Below are 16,171 nucleotides of genomic sequence, written 5' to 3' on the forward strand. Positions count from 1 at the left end.
TTTATATGGAAATCGTTGTAGGGGATCTAACACTCATAATAACAAAGGCTTCTCAGGCCTGTACAAATCATGCTCTAGGAAACAAATATAGATTTCTTGGAAATGTCACCAGTGCAACTAAAAGCAGCACAATCTAAATCAGGAAAAGATAGATTCAATAACAGAACACTTTGCTTTTTCTAGAGTCCTACTAACATGCAACTCTGAGTCCAAGTGACTGAGAATTTTTTTGCTGAGATGAACACAAACCTGTAAAAAGAGGAAGGCACACAGACTTCCTCTCTCTGGGAGATGTCTGTCTTCTCAGTGGAGAGTAGTCTGCCTCTGACCTCATGCCCATCAGCCTCTGGGAGTCAGTCCAGAAAGGAGGACCATTAACTGCAGCTAATTCCTATTAAGTCACGAATTCCACTGCACAAGTAATCCAAAGGCAGCAGATTTTTCAGTGCCAAATCCTGGCTTGCACTGCAGCTGTACTAGAACATTAGCAGTTAAAGATGTGATCAAAAGTGATCACAGTGAAGCAATATACAGCATCTTGGTCTTGCATTAAAATAAATATACTGCCTTCCCAAGCAATAACAGAAACTGAATTTACATGCGTCAGGAATGATCACAAGGTAGCAACATGCAGCATTTTGCTCATGGTAAACTACATTGCTACGGTTTACCACTGTCAAAAGCACCAGCAAATGCTTAAACTGCTTTTGCATAAGATGATCAGAAATATTCCTGCTCTGCAGTTTGTGGAAAAGCAACATACAGCATTTTAAAATAGTACAAAAAAGCCAACGTACAACACACTGCTCTTGAGTAATGAAAAAATATAGATTGCTTTCCCCAGCTCTGAAAGCAGTAGTATCAATTGATAGTTTTTACACCGATTCAAAAAAGAGTACTACAGAGAAGCAACATACAGTGTTTTCTTCCTAAAAAAATGGTCTGCACTGCAGACAAGTGCAGTCAGAATGGCTAACAAACAGATTAATCTTATTTAATCCAATGTGAACTGAGAATGTTGTTTTGCAATTTATGAACACGGCAAATAACATTCAGCATTTTGCTCCTGATAAAAAATACATTGCTTTCATAAGCACTATTAAATAATAGCAAACAAATGTCATGAACTTGAGATTTAAAGCAGTATGCTTTGGATTAAAAATGTAGTTCCAGAAAGGCTGCCATAAGTACTCTAACTGAAACAGATTTTACATAATTCAAGGAAAAAAGGATTACCACAGAGAAACAACCAACAGTACTCTGTTCTTGACAAAATCAATTACACCGCTTTCAAAATCACTACTGGAAGTATTAGCAAACAAATGAAAATGATTTCACTCAATGAGCAGAAACAGTCTTGCTCTGCAGTTTACAATTATTGGAAAGCAACATACATTATTTTGCGCTTGACAAAAATAAAATTAAACTATTTTCAGAAGGGCTGTCAGAAAAACTAGCACACTAACTACGCAAAATCCATACCTTAAACAGTACATCAATACATTATGAGAGCTTTGCTTGTGTTCAGTAAAAGCACTGCTGATTGTTTGCTTTGAGTGCAAGAAGAAGAAATAAAAATGCAGAATGATTAGTTCCATACTTGCTTTACAGAGACAAATTCAAAAGTATAACTACTGTATGTCAGAACATTTTTAAATATTTTGTCTCACTTGCATAAAAGTCACTCACTACTGAACTAATATATTGAGTCTGAGCATGTACAAGACAACACAAACATTTAGGTTATGAAGAAAAGGGTTAAGGAGATGCAGCCTACTTTTATTAACTCAGAATACTGCCAGAGTGTTTGCAGAAATTCTACTGTATCACCACTGCATCTTACAACCAACAGACAATTAGCGTACCAATACTGTCTCTAACTCTGCTAACTAGATAAGTATACATATATCATCTTCTTTCAGTTCTTTCGGCTGTTCCCGTTTTGGGTCGCCACAGCGGATCAACTGTTTCCATTTCTTCCTGTCCTCTGCATCTTGCTCTGTAACACTAACCACCTGCATGTCCTCTCTCACCACATCCATAAACCTCATCTTAGGCCTTCCTCTTTTCCTGTTACCTGGTGGCTTCATCCTTAGCATCTTTTTCCCAATATACTCAGCATCCCCCCTCAGCATATATCCAAACCAACGTAATCTTGCCTCTCTGGCTTTGTCTCCAAACCTTCCAACCTGGGCTGACCCTCTAATATACTTATTCCTAATCCTGTCCACCCTAGTCAGACCCAGTGCAAATCTTAACATCTTTAACTCTGCCACATCCAGCTCTAACTCCTGCCTTTTTGTCAATCCCACTGTCTCCAACCCATATAACACAGTTGGTCTCACTATCCTTCTCTAAAAAAACGTATTTGTAAAGTTCTCATTTTATCTCAACTTACTTAAGCATATATTAGAAGATGAATGAGGCATACAAAGCCACACAGGCTGACACAGTGGTCATTCCTGATGCAGCAAGGGAGATGGGCCTTAGCTGCTCAAACATTCCCTTAACCTTGACCAACCCTGCAACACTGGTTCCATTCCTAATGTGAAACAGCAGTGATAGGACTTGACACTTTGCCCTTCCACCAGTGTTCTGGAAAATATGCAAGACTGAGCCCTCAAAGCATCTGCCATAAACAATTAGACTTCTATGTTTAACATGTAGCACTCCAAAAGAAGACACACACTTTAAATACGGCACCTTTAACAGAAATAAGTAGTAAAGAAATAAAGTCCAAACCTCCACACTGGCAATAAAATCGATTCTTTTTACTTCCAACCACAACAGATGAGCGCTTTCGTCTAATAGATAGACTTCATCAGATGAAAGCACTGATATCATGATACACTTATATATAAAATCACAAACAATTAAGAATCCATTAATTGTAATTTAAAGGCATACAGGTTCAAAAACCTAATATCCAATTTTAAAAAGACTTCCCAACTTTCAAGACTTTAATAAACACATATATATTCTATATGCAAACATTAATAATATAATTGTTCAACTGATAAAATACAAGTAATAAAAATGTGTGCAACAATTTTAAAAAATATATAAAAATTTATAGTCTTTTGGTTTATTATATACTTTCAGCTTTTTTATGTAGCACAGATTTTATACTGATGTAGTCATTTAAACCTGGTGGTGAGTTTGAATTCAGCCTGAACTGCCATATCAGCTCTTTGTATAGTAAATGGTTCTTGAGGTCTCCCCCTCCCTTGTGCAAACCATACCTAACTGTATCAATAATACCAAACCTAAAACTGGATACACCTGAACATGCAGTGCTGTGTTTATATAGAGCATTGGTCTCCCTATGAGTTCTAATTTCATATAGATGTTCATAAATTCTATCCTTGAAGGGTCTCTCGGTTTTACCAATATAATATGCCATACATGTAGTACAGATAGCAATATATACTAACATGTTGGATCTACAATTCCCCTTAACAAGCTTCACCACACTTTTAAGACTATTGTCAAGTCTAATGGTATCCTCAGTCCATATAAAAGAACACACACTACATGCCCCACAAGGTGCAGTTTTTTTGTATGGTAATTTCCCTCTTTCTCCTTGTTCCAAGAGTTTCTTAAAGTTGTTTCCTACCCTGTATGTAAAAATGGGTTCTTTACCTACCCTCGTGTACACATCCTTGTTAGTTTTCATAAGGTTCCAGTTATTTCTAACTATATGTGTAAAAGTGTCTGAAAAAGTGCTGTATTCAACAATACAGGCTGTATTATATTTAGTTTTACTATCCTGTGTGTTGTAGTCCTTAGTAAATGAGTGACCTAAAAGTGCTTTATACTTCTTACCCCATTCCTTCTTCACTTCTTCCAAAATCCCAAAAACTAATTCCATGGGTATTCCCTTTCTACAAAGCATTTACTAAGAAATGTAAATTCTTTTTCTAAATCCTGAGGATCTGATGTCATTCTGGCTATTCTTACAGCCTGTCCCTTGATCAGACTTTTCTTCTGCGTAAAAGGATGGTGACTAGTGAAATGCAAGTAACTATTGCACCATGTAGATTTCCTAAAAATGTTAGACTTGAAACCTTCCTTTGTTTTAGAAATAGTCACATCCAAATAGTCAATACTTTTATCATTAATAGTATAAGTGAATTTCAGAAAGCTAGTGCTGGACTCCAAATAACCCATAAAATGGTGTAATTCATCCTTAGTACTATCCCACAACACAAAAATGTCATCCAAAAATCTTAGATAAAGTCTAATGTGGTAAAATGGTGAAGGGAAAATTGTCCTGTTCTCCCATTCCAGCAGTACGAGATTGGCGTAGGTGGGGGCGCAAGCTGCCCCCATCGCAACCCCACTGATCTGCTGGAAGAATTCTCCCTGGAACTGGATATAGTTGGAGTCTAAAATAACCTCCATCAGTTCTGCCACTAAAAGAATACTGTCAGTGGATAGTTTTGAATATTTATATAAACTGTCACAAAAATATTCGTGTCCTTCCTTCCTAGGAATACAAGTAAACAATTCCTTTACATCAATGGTGAGGAATAATATTCCTTCACTCCATAATTGTCCAGTGATCTTACTCAAAAATTCCCACGAGTCCCTCAGGAGGTGTGGGGTGTCAAGAACAACCTCCTTAATATTTCTACCCACAAAAACAGCCAAAGGATGTGTTTTGGAATTTTTTGCAGCCACAATCGGCCTCAAAGAGGGAGTAATCAAAGACTTATGTACCTTTGGTATACCAAAGAAACTTGGAATATTAGGGTGTGTCTGCTTCAAAAAATTGTAAGTTTTTAAATCTATTCTTTTTTCTACAAGATATTCCTCAAGAAGTGAATCAATCCCACCATAGGCTATATTAATTTGATTAATCGACACCAAAGAATAAGTGGTACTGTCCATTAAGATGTTAGTAATAGCTTTATTGTAGTCCTCCACATTAAAAATGACTACTCCCCCACCCTTATCTGGTTTCATAATTCGTAACTCGTTCTGCCTCTGCAGGTCCTGTAACAAAGCATTTTCTTCCACCGTCAGGTTAGAAATAAACCCTGTTTCCTTACTACCATATTTTTCATACCCTTCTTCGGTTACCATCTTTTCAAATAATAAAAGGGTGGGGTGCAATGGGGGATTGAATACACTGTGTCTCACAAAGACACCTTCTTTGTTGTAACTATTGGCCTGAGGATCCAGTCCTTGGTTGAGTAAAATATCTAAATTAAGCTTTCTCAAATATAGTTTTAAATCCACTAACAGTTTAGCTAGATCACCCTTGTATGTTTTTACAAACTTGAAACCCTTGGAAAACAAGTTAAAATGTAATTTAGTCAATTTGTAATTAGTATAATTGAAATTTTGAAACCTTTATATTCGAAAAGTATATACAAATTATCAACATTTTGTATTATCTGGTCCCTTTCCCTTGATTCTTCCAGCTGTAGTGTCTTTCTGTATGACCTGGGTCTGGTGGAAACCTGCTCTTGTTCGCTAACCTTTCTGACCTCCTGGGTTGAAAAAAATGCTGTTCACCCTCACCCCCAAAAGAATCCAGTTCATCTAAACCACCGTGCCTAATAACATCCCTGTTACCATGGCCAACTGGAATTCTATGTTGCTCAGACACTGAGTGAATATCACTGTATTCTTTCTTATGGTTTTCATAAAATTTATACCCTGGTCCTCTTTTGTAATTCCCAGAAGGCCCAACATAAGCCTTCCCTGTCTCATATTGCCTTTTGTCCCTCAAAAACTTCTTTTGTTTAGTGACATGAATATCCTGAATTTTTTTATCAACCTTATTAAGAATGTTCACATATAAATTCTCATATTCACAAAACAATAAGTCATTTGTAATATTAGTGTTCAGTTTAACAAGTTCCTCAGCCAAAATTAACAGCATTTCTTCATTAATGATGCAGCAAGGGAGTTGGGCCTTAGCTGCTCAGACATTCCCTTAACCTTGACCAACCCTGCAACACTGGGTCCATTCCTAATGTGAAACAGCAGTGATAGGACTTGACACTTTGCCCTTCCACCAGTGTTCTGGAAAATACGCAAGACTGAGCCCTCAAAGCATCTGCCATAAACAATTAGACTTCTATGTTTAACATGTAGCACTCCAAAAGAAAAGACACACACTTTAAATACGGCACCTTTAACAGAAATAAGAGATTGTACTTACCTTTTCAGTATATAGGGATCGAAAGGGAAGAAGCTATCAAGTGGATTAGTGAAGACCTGTACAGAGTCGCCACCAAAACTACTTCTTACAACAGGTAACTGCTGTCTGTTATTCCGCTCGATAATGGTATAACAGAACACCAACTGATACTTTCTAAACACAATGGGAATTACAGATTTTTAGTTTTCAGAAATAGTACAAAAATATATTAATCTTCCATGGTGGAATACACATGCTTTTTTCCCATTAACATCATAGTACTGTTTTCTACTTTTACTAAAGATTCATGAGAAGCAGAAAACACTCCATTACCAAACTTCTATTGTTGACAGAAGAGCACAAGAAAAACTATTTTATCAGTCTTTACAGAGGCTAACAAAGCACTTTACAATACTATACAACATATCCTTTAGCTGCAAAAATTATACAATATTTGCTTGTATATGCAAAATCGAAATAAAGCTGCCACCATGAGGAAAAAACAAATCTGAAGTGTGAGCAAGACACTGAAGAAAAGAATTCAGATCACAAGCTCACTGAGTCCCACCCTTGCCGATACTGTAATGGAGCCACATTTCTTTACGCCAAGATTATGCTTTGCTACACTCCTTTACTTGTATACGTGAAACAGCATTCCATGACAGAGAAAGCAGTGCAGGAACGCCAGTGATCCTGGTGATACACATCAGTAAACAATAACTTGTTACACATGTTAAATAAATTACAGTAACCGCCACTTATGTCCCAAAATGTTTTCCAAATCTCTCTGAGGCAGACAGGTGTCTGCTCTTAAACATAAATACATGCAATACTTCAGCACAAAAGACAGGCAATTTTATGTTATGGCATGGGGCAGCAAAGTCAGCGTATTAAAGTGGAAAACATACCTAGTAATAGCAGCAAACAGGCTGACTACAGAATGCAAGCAGACTTTCAGCGGGTTAAGTTGGCACATCACTATGCGCTCAAAATTCAGGCTCTGAAGGTAAGCCAAACCTGGAGAGGAAAAGTCAGAATCAACTTTTTTTAATACAGATGAAGATGGTGCATACACTGCAGTGGTACAGAATAAACATTTCAACAGAATGATTAAACAAGCACCCTTTTATAATACACCCTGAAAATCTAGCTGTGTGTCAAACCCACTAAATTCCTTGTGATCTATTTTGTGTAAAAGTAAGTTACCAGTTAATTCTGCACATGCAACCAGGCAAAGCATTGACATATGCAAGAAAGTGAAATGTTCAGAAAGCTACTAGAAATGAAACAGGATATATTACTTTATCTATATGACTTGCAGTACTGCAAAATACGCATGAGCAAACGTACATAGCAGCTTCAGTTTTAAGGGGTTTCTGATCTAGGAATAAAAATATTTTTGAAGGTTACCAGTATGAAGTACAAACTGCTATCCACAAATTTGATTTCATTTTGCTAAGCAAGTGAAACAGTGGAGAGACAGTTTTTTTTAATTAATAAGGGAGAACAGCTCACCAAAAGCAATATGGAATTATAAAAATTTGCAGTGCAGAATATAGTTTTAAAATACATTAAAAGGATAGAAAGAAAGTATCTATTTAAATGGTTGTCAGTATGAAAGCCTTCTGACAGTGACAACCTGACCATCAGCAAATCTGTTCAGCCTAACCATTAGACTCCTTCAGCAACAGGAATGACGGTTACAAATGTGTCTATTAATGTGGTTCTTAGTTATTCAGTGAACTGCAAGATTCCCAAACAGATAAAACATCCAAAATAAGGTCAAATGTTGTATCAGAAACTATCAGAGCAAAGAGACGTTCCTCTGAAGGTGGAGCCCCAACTTCTCAGTATAGAAGGCTGCCCCCCCCCCCCCCCCGCTTATTACAATCAACGCTGTGGCTGCTGCACTTGCGACAGGGAGGCTCCACTCCCCTCACCCAGCTAATGAAGACCCTAATCTTTTAAGTCAAATCTGTTTGACTTTCAGCTGATATACATAAAGCAAAATTCAAAAAGATTAGATTTAGCTGAATAACCTAATCACCTGTTAATTAAGCACAAGAAACAAACTCATAAATTGGTCCTAGGTCATACTGAATAATGCAGAAAAAAACTGATGTGCTTTCCTGATCATTGTAAATACATCATGTTAATAGCACTGATATTAATATTAGTAGCTCTTACTATATCACAAATATTAGCCACATGTTAACAGACCACTAATCTATCACACAGCTTCATTCTACCTGGACAGTTTGATAAAATAGCTTCTGGCTGCAGAAAGGACTTTGCTGACACTGAATTCAGAAAATTATAAAATAAATTCACTGTGGAAGTGGAACCTAATAAAATGACAAATATGCCCATTCAGTACAGTAATGCAATTTGCAAACATATCATGTAAACGCTGGCATTGTTTTCTACCTGGGCTGTACGGACTCTGTTGGTAGCCAAAGTCTTAGCATCCAGAAAAGCTCCGAGCTTCTGTTTATTTACAGTGTGTGTGCTGAAACATTAACACTGGAATAGAATGAATGCCATGTTCCTTATCCAATAAAGCATGGGAAGTTCTTTCACAGGTCTAGGTCAACAATCTTCAAACCTCAGGATCACTCATTAGGTTGATCCTTTTTCAGTAGTAAATGCAGGAACTTTCCTATGGAACACATGGAACACATCAGGACTGAGATCCAAAATACTCAGTCTGCAGGAAAGAACCAAGCAGGCTGTGGCCAAGATGTTGCAGCCCCACAGGGCAATGCAGTGACACACATCAGCAATGAGACCACGCACCTTGAATGTGAGAGTTGTGATATCTCTGAAGAACTGCTGACATAGGACTCTCAAGAAAGAGATAACAAATGTTGCACACTGGAAGTAAGGCCTTATGAATCTAAAGGAACAAAGCTCCTCAAATGAGGGCCTGCAGCTCGGAAATAGTGCATGTAGTACATGGAAGGATGGCTAAAAGTGATTTCTCCCAGTATCTGTTGAAACTGACAGCACAGCTTATACAACAGCACTTTGGGAGACCTAATATTTCACAGCACAGCAAGAAAGATAAGCGAACTGCACAAGGAGGTTTTGAATACCCAACACTGCACAAAAAAATAGTACACGTATCACTATTCTGAGTAGATCTACACTTTTAAAGCAGTTACTGGAAAACAGCTAAAGCCAGAATAGACATACACCACAGTAGTACAAATGCAAAAAAAAATCAGGTAAACCAACACAATTTCAGAAATGATACAGCTAGTCTGTGAAAAGTTAAAAAGAAAATGCTTCTATTGTATGGCACATTAATCATGGGGCAAAGTTATAAATGTTAGTATATCTGATAAATAGGAAAATCCGGTTTACCTTTATGTCGATCCTGATATGGGCGACACGACTTGCGCAAATGCCGAAATGCGAACGTCTCCAACGTCGAATTTCAGATATGCGAACGGCAAAACCTCGCCCCTTTCTTGCAGCTAGCATGGGTGTGGAGGTGTTGCACGGCCGGGAATGTCGAATATTTTTCGGCATTTAAAATTTTTCGCAGTTTCGTTTCGCACAAAATGCGTTGATAAAGTGACCGTTCGACAAAGTGCAATTGACTATTTAAAGGTAAACTGGAAAATCCCAAATCTAGACAGTTACATTCTCTGAAATCCAAACGTGCAGAATGCCACATAACGCAGGTGGGAACAACTCAGACCCCCACAAGTGACAGTCAAAAGCAATGCAAAAATTAACAAGGGCCTTGGAGAAAGGGAGTCATACAGATCCCAAGCTCTACCACTTTCCTGTATACAGAGAAGTTGGCTTTCTGGGAAAATGCTTCAAGGTGATATGGTAATTCGACATGAAGCTTTACAGATTAGCCAGTTCACTTTGCCTCCAATGGAACTGATTAAGCTGTTCTGTACACTTCTGGGCAATAGGCTAACTGATTCCACTGCTGCCACATCCAGACACAGCTTAAAAGTGAATGTAAAGGCCTCAGTCCTCATGCAACGTACTCTGACATCACACTGCCACAGGACCTTTTCCCGGTGGTAGATTAATCTACTGTATACATGTGGTTGCTAAAACAGCTCAGCACACAGCAAGCAGATGCTTACCCATTCCAACACAACACAAACTACATGATGTAGTGTGGTTATTCCAACAGTAAAACTACACGATGCAGTGTGGTTATTCCAACACTAAAACTACACAATGTAATGTGGTTATTCCAAGACTAAAACTACACAATGTAGTGTGGTTATTCCAACACTAAAACTACACGATGTAGTGTGGTTATTCCAACACTAAAACTACACAATGTAATGTGGTTATTCCAACACTAAAACTACACAATGTAGTGTGGTTATTCCAACACTAAAACTACACAATGTAGTGTGGTTATTCCAACACTAAAACTACACGATGTAGTGTGGTTATTCCAACACTAAAACTACACGATGTAGTGTGGTTATTCCAACACTAAAACTACACGATGTAGTGTGGTTATTCCAACACTAAAACTACACGATGTAGTGTGGTTATTCCAACACTAAAACTACACAATGTAGTGTGGTTATTCCAACACTAAAACTACACGATGTAGTGTGGTTATTCCAACACTAAAACTACACGATGTAGTGTGGTTATTCCAACACTAAAACTAAACGACATTCCAACACAAACTAAACAATGTAGTGTGGTTATTCCTAGGATGGAGGGAATCTACTGAAAATACATACATTTCAGTCATTTACTGTTACCATGAACACTTCACACACGTGCAATATATTATTTCTTCATTGTTGGTTCTCAGCACTGTGGCAATAACGTGAAAAGCCTCAGGGATATTTTAAGCAAACAGAAAAAGCGCACGTGATAAGCTTCTTTCACTCTACTTGTTAAATGTGTAATACTGAGTGGAAGTTCACTTGTTTGCTAAAATTCTGACCAAAATATGTGCGTTGAAAACCTAATCTTTCTGTTTCTTTCTGCCCCCACCCTACTCTGCATGTCTTCTCTATTCTGAATGGACTTGAACAAAGCGTTTCTCTGCATCGATGTCCTCTTTAACGATTCACATCTTTTATTTGCACTGCTACATCGCTGGTTCTCCGCTTCCTTTCTTTTTTTACTTCCTTGCAGTTTGTCCACATCAGGCAGAAATGATGTGGATATTCTGTCACATTAACTTCAGTGGTGTCAGCCCAACTTCAGGGCACAGAGCCATGACTGTGACCCAGGAGACGAGGGAGGGAAGTAATGACCCATTCGTCTCTCTCAGGGGGAGGGGCAGGGTTTACATGCATTTAGGGACACCTGGAGTGGTGCAATCTCCCTACTAATGACTGAATGAAAATTCCTGTCATGACGGGGGAGAAAAGCAGGACTGCTTGGTGGGAACTCCCCTTATAGAAATGAAGGGCTGTCCTCTGCAAGCAGACCACAGTATATACCCCCCCCCCCACTTCCATGAGCATGTCTCCCAGGGCACACAATGTCTGGGCTGGGAAGAAAACCAAAAAAAGTTCTGAACCACCTCTAATGATCGTCTTGATGGAAACACTCCTGGTCAGCTCTTTCCCATTAAGGGAATGAATGCACTGATTGACTTACTGAGTTTCTGACTGTCTGCAGGCAGAGGGGCAAAAAGCTGCAAAAAAAGTAATAATCATCTTTGCCTTTCTTGAAAAAATACTTACATCTGTGCTACATGAGAATAACATGTCTATTTGTGTGTACACAGAAACACAAATGTCCTAAAACAAATGCATATGACCAAGTGAAGAAACCCAGGAAAAAAGGAGTAGCACCTGAAGAGAAAAAAATACTCATAGGTTCATAGGTTCATACTAGGCTATCTGCCCTAGGGCATTTATAAGCCTAGCCAGAATGTGTTTGGCTTTCGCCACCCATTTTAAATTTATTTTGCTATGCCCTTTTTCGAGGTTAGTATACTGTGCCTCTGTCTAACAGTGACACAGAAGTGATACCAGGGGTAAACCTACAATCACCCATCCACTCATCAAGATTCCTCTTGAATAGAGTCAATGAGGGACTCTGCCTAACCTGGACTGGGATTTTATTCCAGAGTGAAGGGAGCCTCTGGGTGATGAATATGTCCCTCCAGCATATCCTATTTATTTCAGTGCTGAGGTTCAAGTCTCTCGAGCGCGTAGCTCGATGGGATTTGGATTTTCTGAGGTGCAGCATGTCCATTAATTCCGGGCTGGACATGGCTTTATATGTCAGGCACAGATTGCCTCTGAACAGGCGGTATGCCACTGAGTAGAGCTGGAGTTTCTTTAACCGGGTAGCATATGGCATCTGTTTGAGCCCTTTGATCCTCTTGGTGAGGTACTTTTGGGGTCTTTCCAGTTGCTACAGGTGTCTGGTAAGGTACATCCCAAAAGGGGCATTGTACTCAATTATGGGCCTGATGAGGGATGAGTAAAGAGGCACAATGACCTCCCCTGATCTAGATGTGAATCCCTTCATGATTAGGTGGGCTATATAAAATGTTTTTCTAACCACTTTGGCCACGTGGTTGTCAAATGAGAGATTGCTATCAACTTGGGTCCCCAGGTCCCTAATTACTTCTTCTGTACTTAATGGATTACCACCTATGTGGTAATTTGTGGGCACTTTGTTTTTGCCAAAGGGGATGACTATACACTTTTTGGCATTTAGCTTGAGGCCATGGCTCTGGCACCAGTTGTCTGTTTCTATGAGGCCCTTTTGGAGGATGCTTATGTCGGCTGGAGAGTCGATTATGGCGCCCAGTTTGCAGTCATCTGCGAACTTGGTCAGCCACAGTCCTTCCGTGTTGGTCTGTACCTCCGAGAAATATATACCGAACAAGAGAGGTCCCAGGACTGAGCCTTATGGGACACCACTTGTAACTGATTTGGAGTCTGACATGCCTCCAGCAATTCTAACCATGTGGGTTCTGTCCTTGAGCCAGTTTGCAATCCATCTAGTGACATAGGGGTTTATATTTAAGCTGGTGAGCTTATCTATAATGCCCGAGTGGGGTATTGTATCGAAGGCTTTTGCGAGGTCCAGGTAGGCTGTGTGGACCACCTTCCCCTCGTCAATGGCCTTGGTGACTGTTTCAAAGAAATCAACCAAGTTTAAAAGGCAGGACCTGCCCTTAAAGCCAAACTGGGTAGGATCCAGTGTCTGTAGGTCCCCAATATCTTTATTTATGAGGTCCATGATGATCCTTTCCATAGCTTTGCAGACCAAGCTAGTCAGGCTTATGGGGCGATAGTTTCCAGGATCCGTTGAGGCACCACCTTTATGGAGAGGGACCACTGTTGCTGTATGCCACTCTTTGGGCACATATCCTGTAGTAAGGCTGAAATTGAACAGTAGTTTTACGTTTGGGTTTAGCTCTTCTTGGAGTTCATGTAGGACGCAGCCCGGGACACCGTCTGGTCCCATTGATGCTGTGTTTTTGCTTTGGAGAGTGCGGCTCTTACCTGAGCATCTGAGATGTCAGGGGGGGGCAGCACTCTGCTGGGATAGATATTTGCACTTTTGGTGGGGGGGGGGAGAAGTTTGCGCTGAACCTGTCAGCTAGGATGTTGGCAATGTCTGTGGGTTCAGTGTATTTTTTGTCATTTTGGACTAATTTTGAGCATATCTGTGAATTACCACCCAGGTTCCTAACATAACTAAAGAAAGCCTTGTGATTATCCTTAGTGTCCTGTGCAATTTTTCTCTCGAAGCTGGCCTTAGAGAATTTTATGAGTGCCCGTAGTTTTTTGCTAATACTGATCAGTGATGCCTTCCCTTTTTGGGATTTTGCTCTATCATTTAGTAGCTTCCTCCTTCTATTGTATAGTTTGTTTATGGCTGAGGTCCACCAGACAGCAGACAGGACGTCTGCCTTTGGAGGATTGGGTCTTGGTTTTATTTGGGATCGCATGATCCATGCATTCCTGAAAGTGTTTATAGAATGCGTTTATAAAGGATTCTGTGGTCTGGACCGTATTTTCCACAGGCCCGGGGGCTTTGAAGGATTCCACCTCGGTTTTGAGGAGTGTGAAATTTGCTTTAGAGAAGTTTTTCACTGTGGTTTTCTGGGCAGGGGGTGGGGTTGGGATGTGAATATCCAGTGAGATTAGTTTATGGTCTGATCTTACCAGTGAGGGATACACTTCTGGTCTGGAGCATAGAGTCCCCATGTTGGTGATGATCAGGTCCAGTATGTTTTCCCCTCTTGTGGGAGTGGTAACAAGTTGTTCCATAGCATTTGAGTTTATAAATTCTAGGAACCTTTGGGCTAGGGTGTTGGAGCTAGAGTAATGCTCCCACAGTCTATGTTTGGGTAGTTGAAGTCACCCAATATAATGGTGTTTGGAGAGACCTTCATATCTTCCAGTGTTCTCAGGAAGGCCGAGTGGGGTTCCTGGGTTTGGGAGGGTGGTCTGTAGCAGGCTATAAACTGGAAGGCAGTTTTACCCACTGTTAGTTGCACATGGATAGTCTCTGATGCTTCGTGCTTTGCCACCAACCTGGAGGTGTGGGTATCTTTGATGAATATCGATACTCCCCCTCCTTTTGTGGTTCGGTCCAAGTTTTGGGGCCGAAAAGCATGGTATGAGGTATAACCTGGTAGTGCTGGGGTGCTCTCGGGAGCCCTGAACCAAGTTTCTGTTACTGCACAGATATCAATGTTCTCCATGCTAAGGAGAGTTTCGAGTGCGTGCATCTTGAGGTTTAGACGTCTGGCATTGAGTAGCATTACTCTAAGTTTCTTATCCCTTGTGATACTTATGGAGGTGTGTTTGTCTTTTGAGCCTTGCCTAAAAAAGGCACTATGGGGGTAGCAAGAGCCTTTGCCAATATCCGAAAGCCCAGGGGTGACAGGTGCAAGCCATCCCTAGCGAAGCATCGTGGCTTGTCGAGCATATCATCCCATGCTGACAGGCATTGGATCCCCTTTGAATGACACCAGTACTTAAGCCAATTGTTGAAATTGATCATCTTGTCTTCATATTGTGGCATCATTCTTGGTGAGGGTAAGATGCTACTCAAGGTCAGGGTCATACCGGCCTGTGCTACATGCTCAGAGAGCTCCTTTATGTCTTTTTTCATGTAGTCCAGGGAGGTACGTCTCAGGTCATTCACACTAGCATGGACAATGACCGAGTCATATTTGTACTTGCCTTGGAGTGACCTGAGTGCTTGTGTTATGTGGCGGATCCTAGCGCCCAAGCAAAGGACACACAACTTTTCCAGCTTAATGGCATCTGAATAAACAAAGACCCTTATTTTTACAGGCCTTTATTTTTGTGTTCATGTCAATTAAAGATCACGTGCAAAGGTACATAAAAAATGCAGTATCATCTGTGGTTATCTGTTGCCAAACAGGAAAAGAAAGTCAATTTGAGGGACAGAGGAATCTGGTGGAGGGGTAGTAGTCACTGTATGTCAAACAAAAGCAGATTTGTCAGGGAAAGGAGGCATTGCACCCTTAGAATCCTGAGAACACTTGCCTGAAAAAACTCTCCTAGAAGCCCTCTTGTCCCCAGAAGGCTGCCTACAGGGAAGAGAAGGCTTAGATGGATAACTTCACAAAACTAGGAACAAGAGAGAGAAAGATTTGTTTTAGATCCTGTATAACTTTGCCCTTATCCTAAATGGTTTTAAACAATTCAGTAGCAGAACTGCTAAAGAGATTATAGTGGTCTAAGGCAGAAAGTTCAATAATTTGGCCTTGATGTTTTCAGTCTGGAGATGCAACAAAGAGTACCTTCCCATTACAGATCCAGATGCAACTGCCCTAGAAAAGGCATCATAACTGCATTTAATGGAATGATGAGCAACCTGAGAAACAGATCTCAAAAGGGAAATGGCATAACAGCCAAAATGTTCCCAAGTTTGAAGGGAAGAGCCAGGACATGCCTAGTTACATGGGTCTGGCAATTAATATACCTGAAAGCTAAGGTGGTAGAAGTATATACTTTTTCACAATACCTGTTAATGGCATGACTGCCCTTATCGGAAGGAAAA

At 40.0% G+C, this 16,171-nt stretch overlaps 1 protein-coding gene across 1 annotated transcript in view; it reads right to left on the reverse strand.

Moving 5' to 3' along the window:
- RRN3 (RRN3 homolog, RNA polymerase I transcription factor) overlaps nt 1-16,171 on the reverse strand; it is a gene marked incomplete in the record, with an annotated part of 604,791 nt that overhangs the window by 85,743 nt on the left and 502,877 nt on the right. The window contains 2 exon segments of the mRNA XM_044089174.1: nt 6,176-6,328; nt 7,063-7,171. Of these exon segments, the coding sequence (XP_043945109.1) occupies nt 6,176-6,328; nt 7,063-7,171 (262 nt within the window).

The sequence above is a fragment of the Protopterus annectens genome, chromosome 12.part0 (genome assembly GCF_019279795.1).
Source record: "Protopterus annectens isolate FY-2018-M chromosome 12.part0, PAN1.0, whole genome shotgun sequence".
NCBI lineage: Eukaryota > Metazoa > Chordata > Ceratodontiformes > Protopteridae > Protopterus > Protopterus annectens.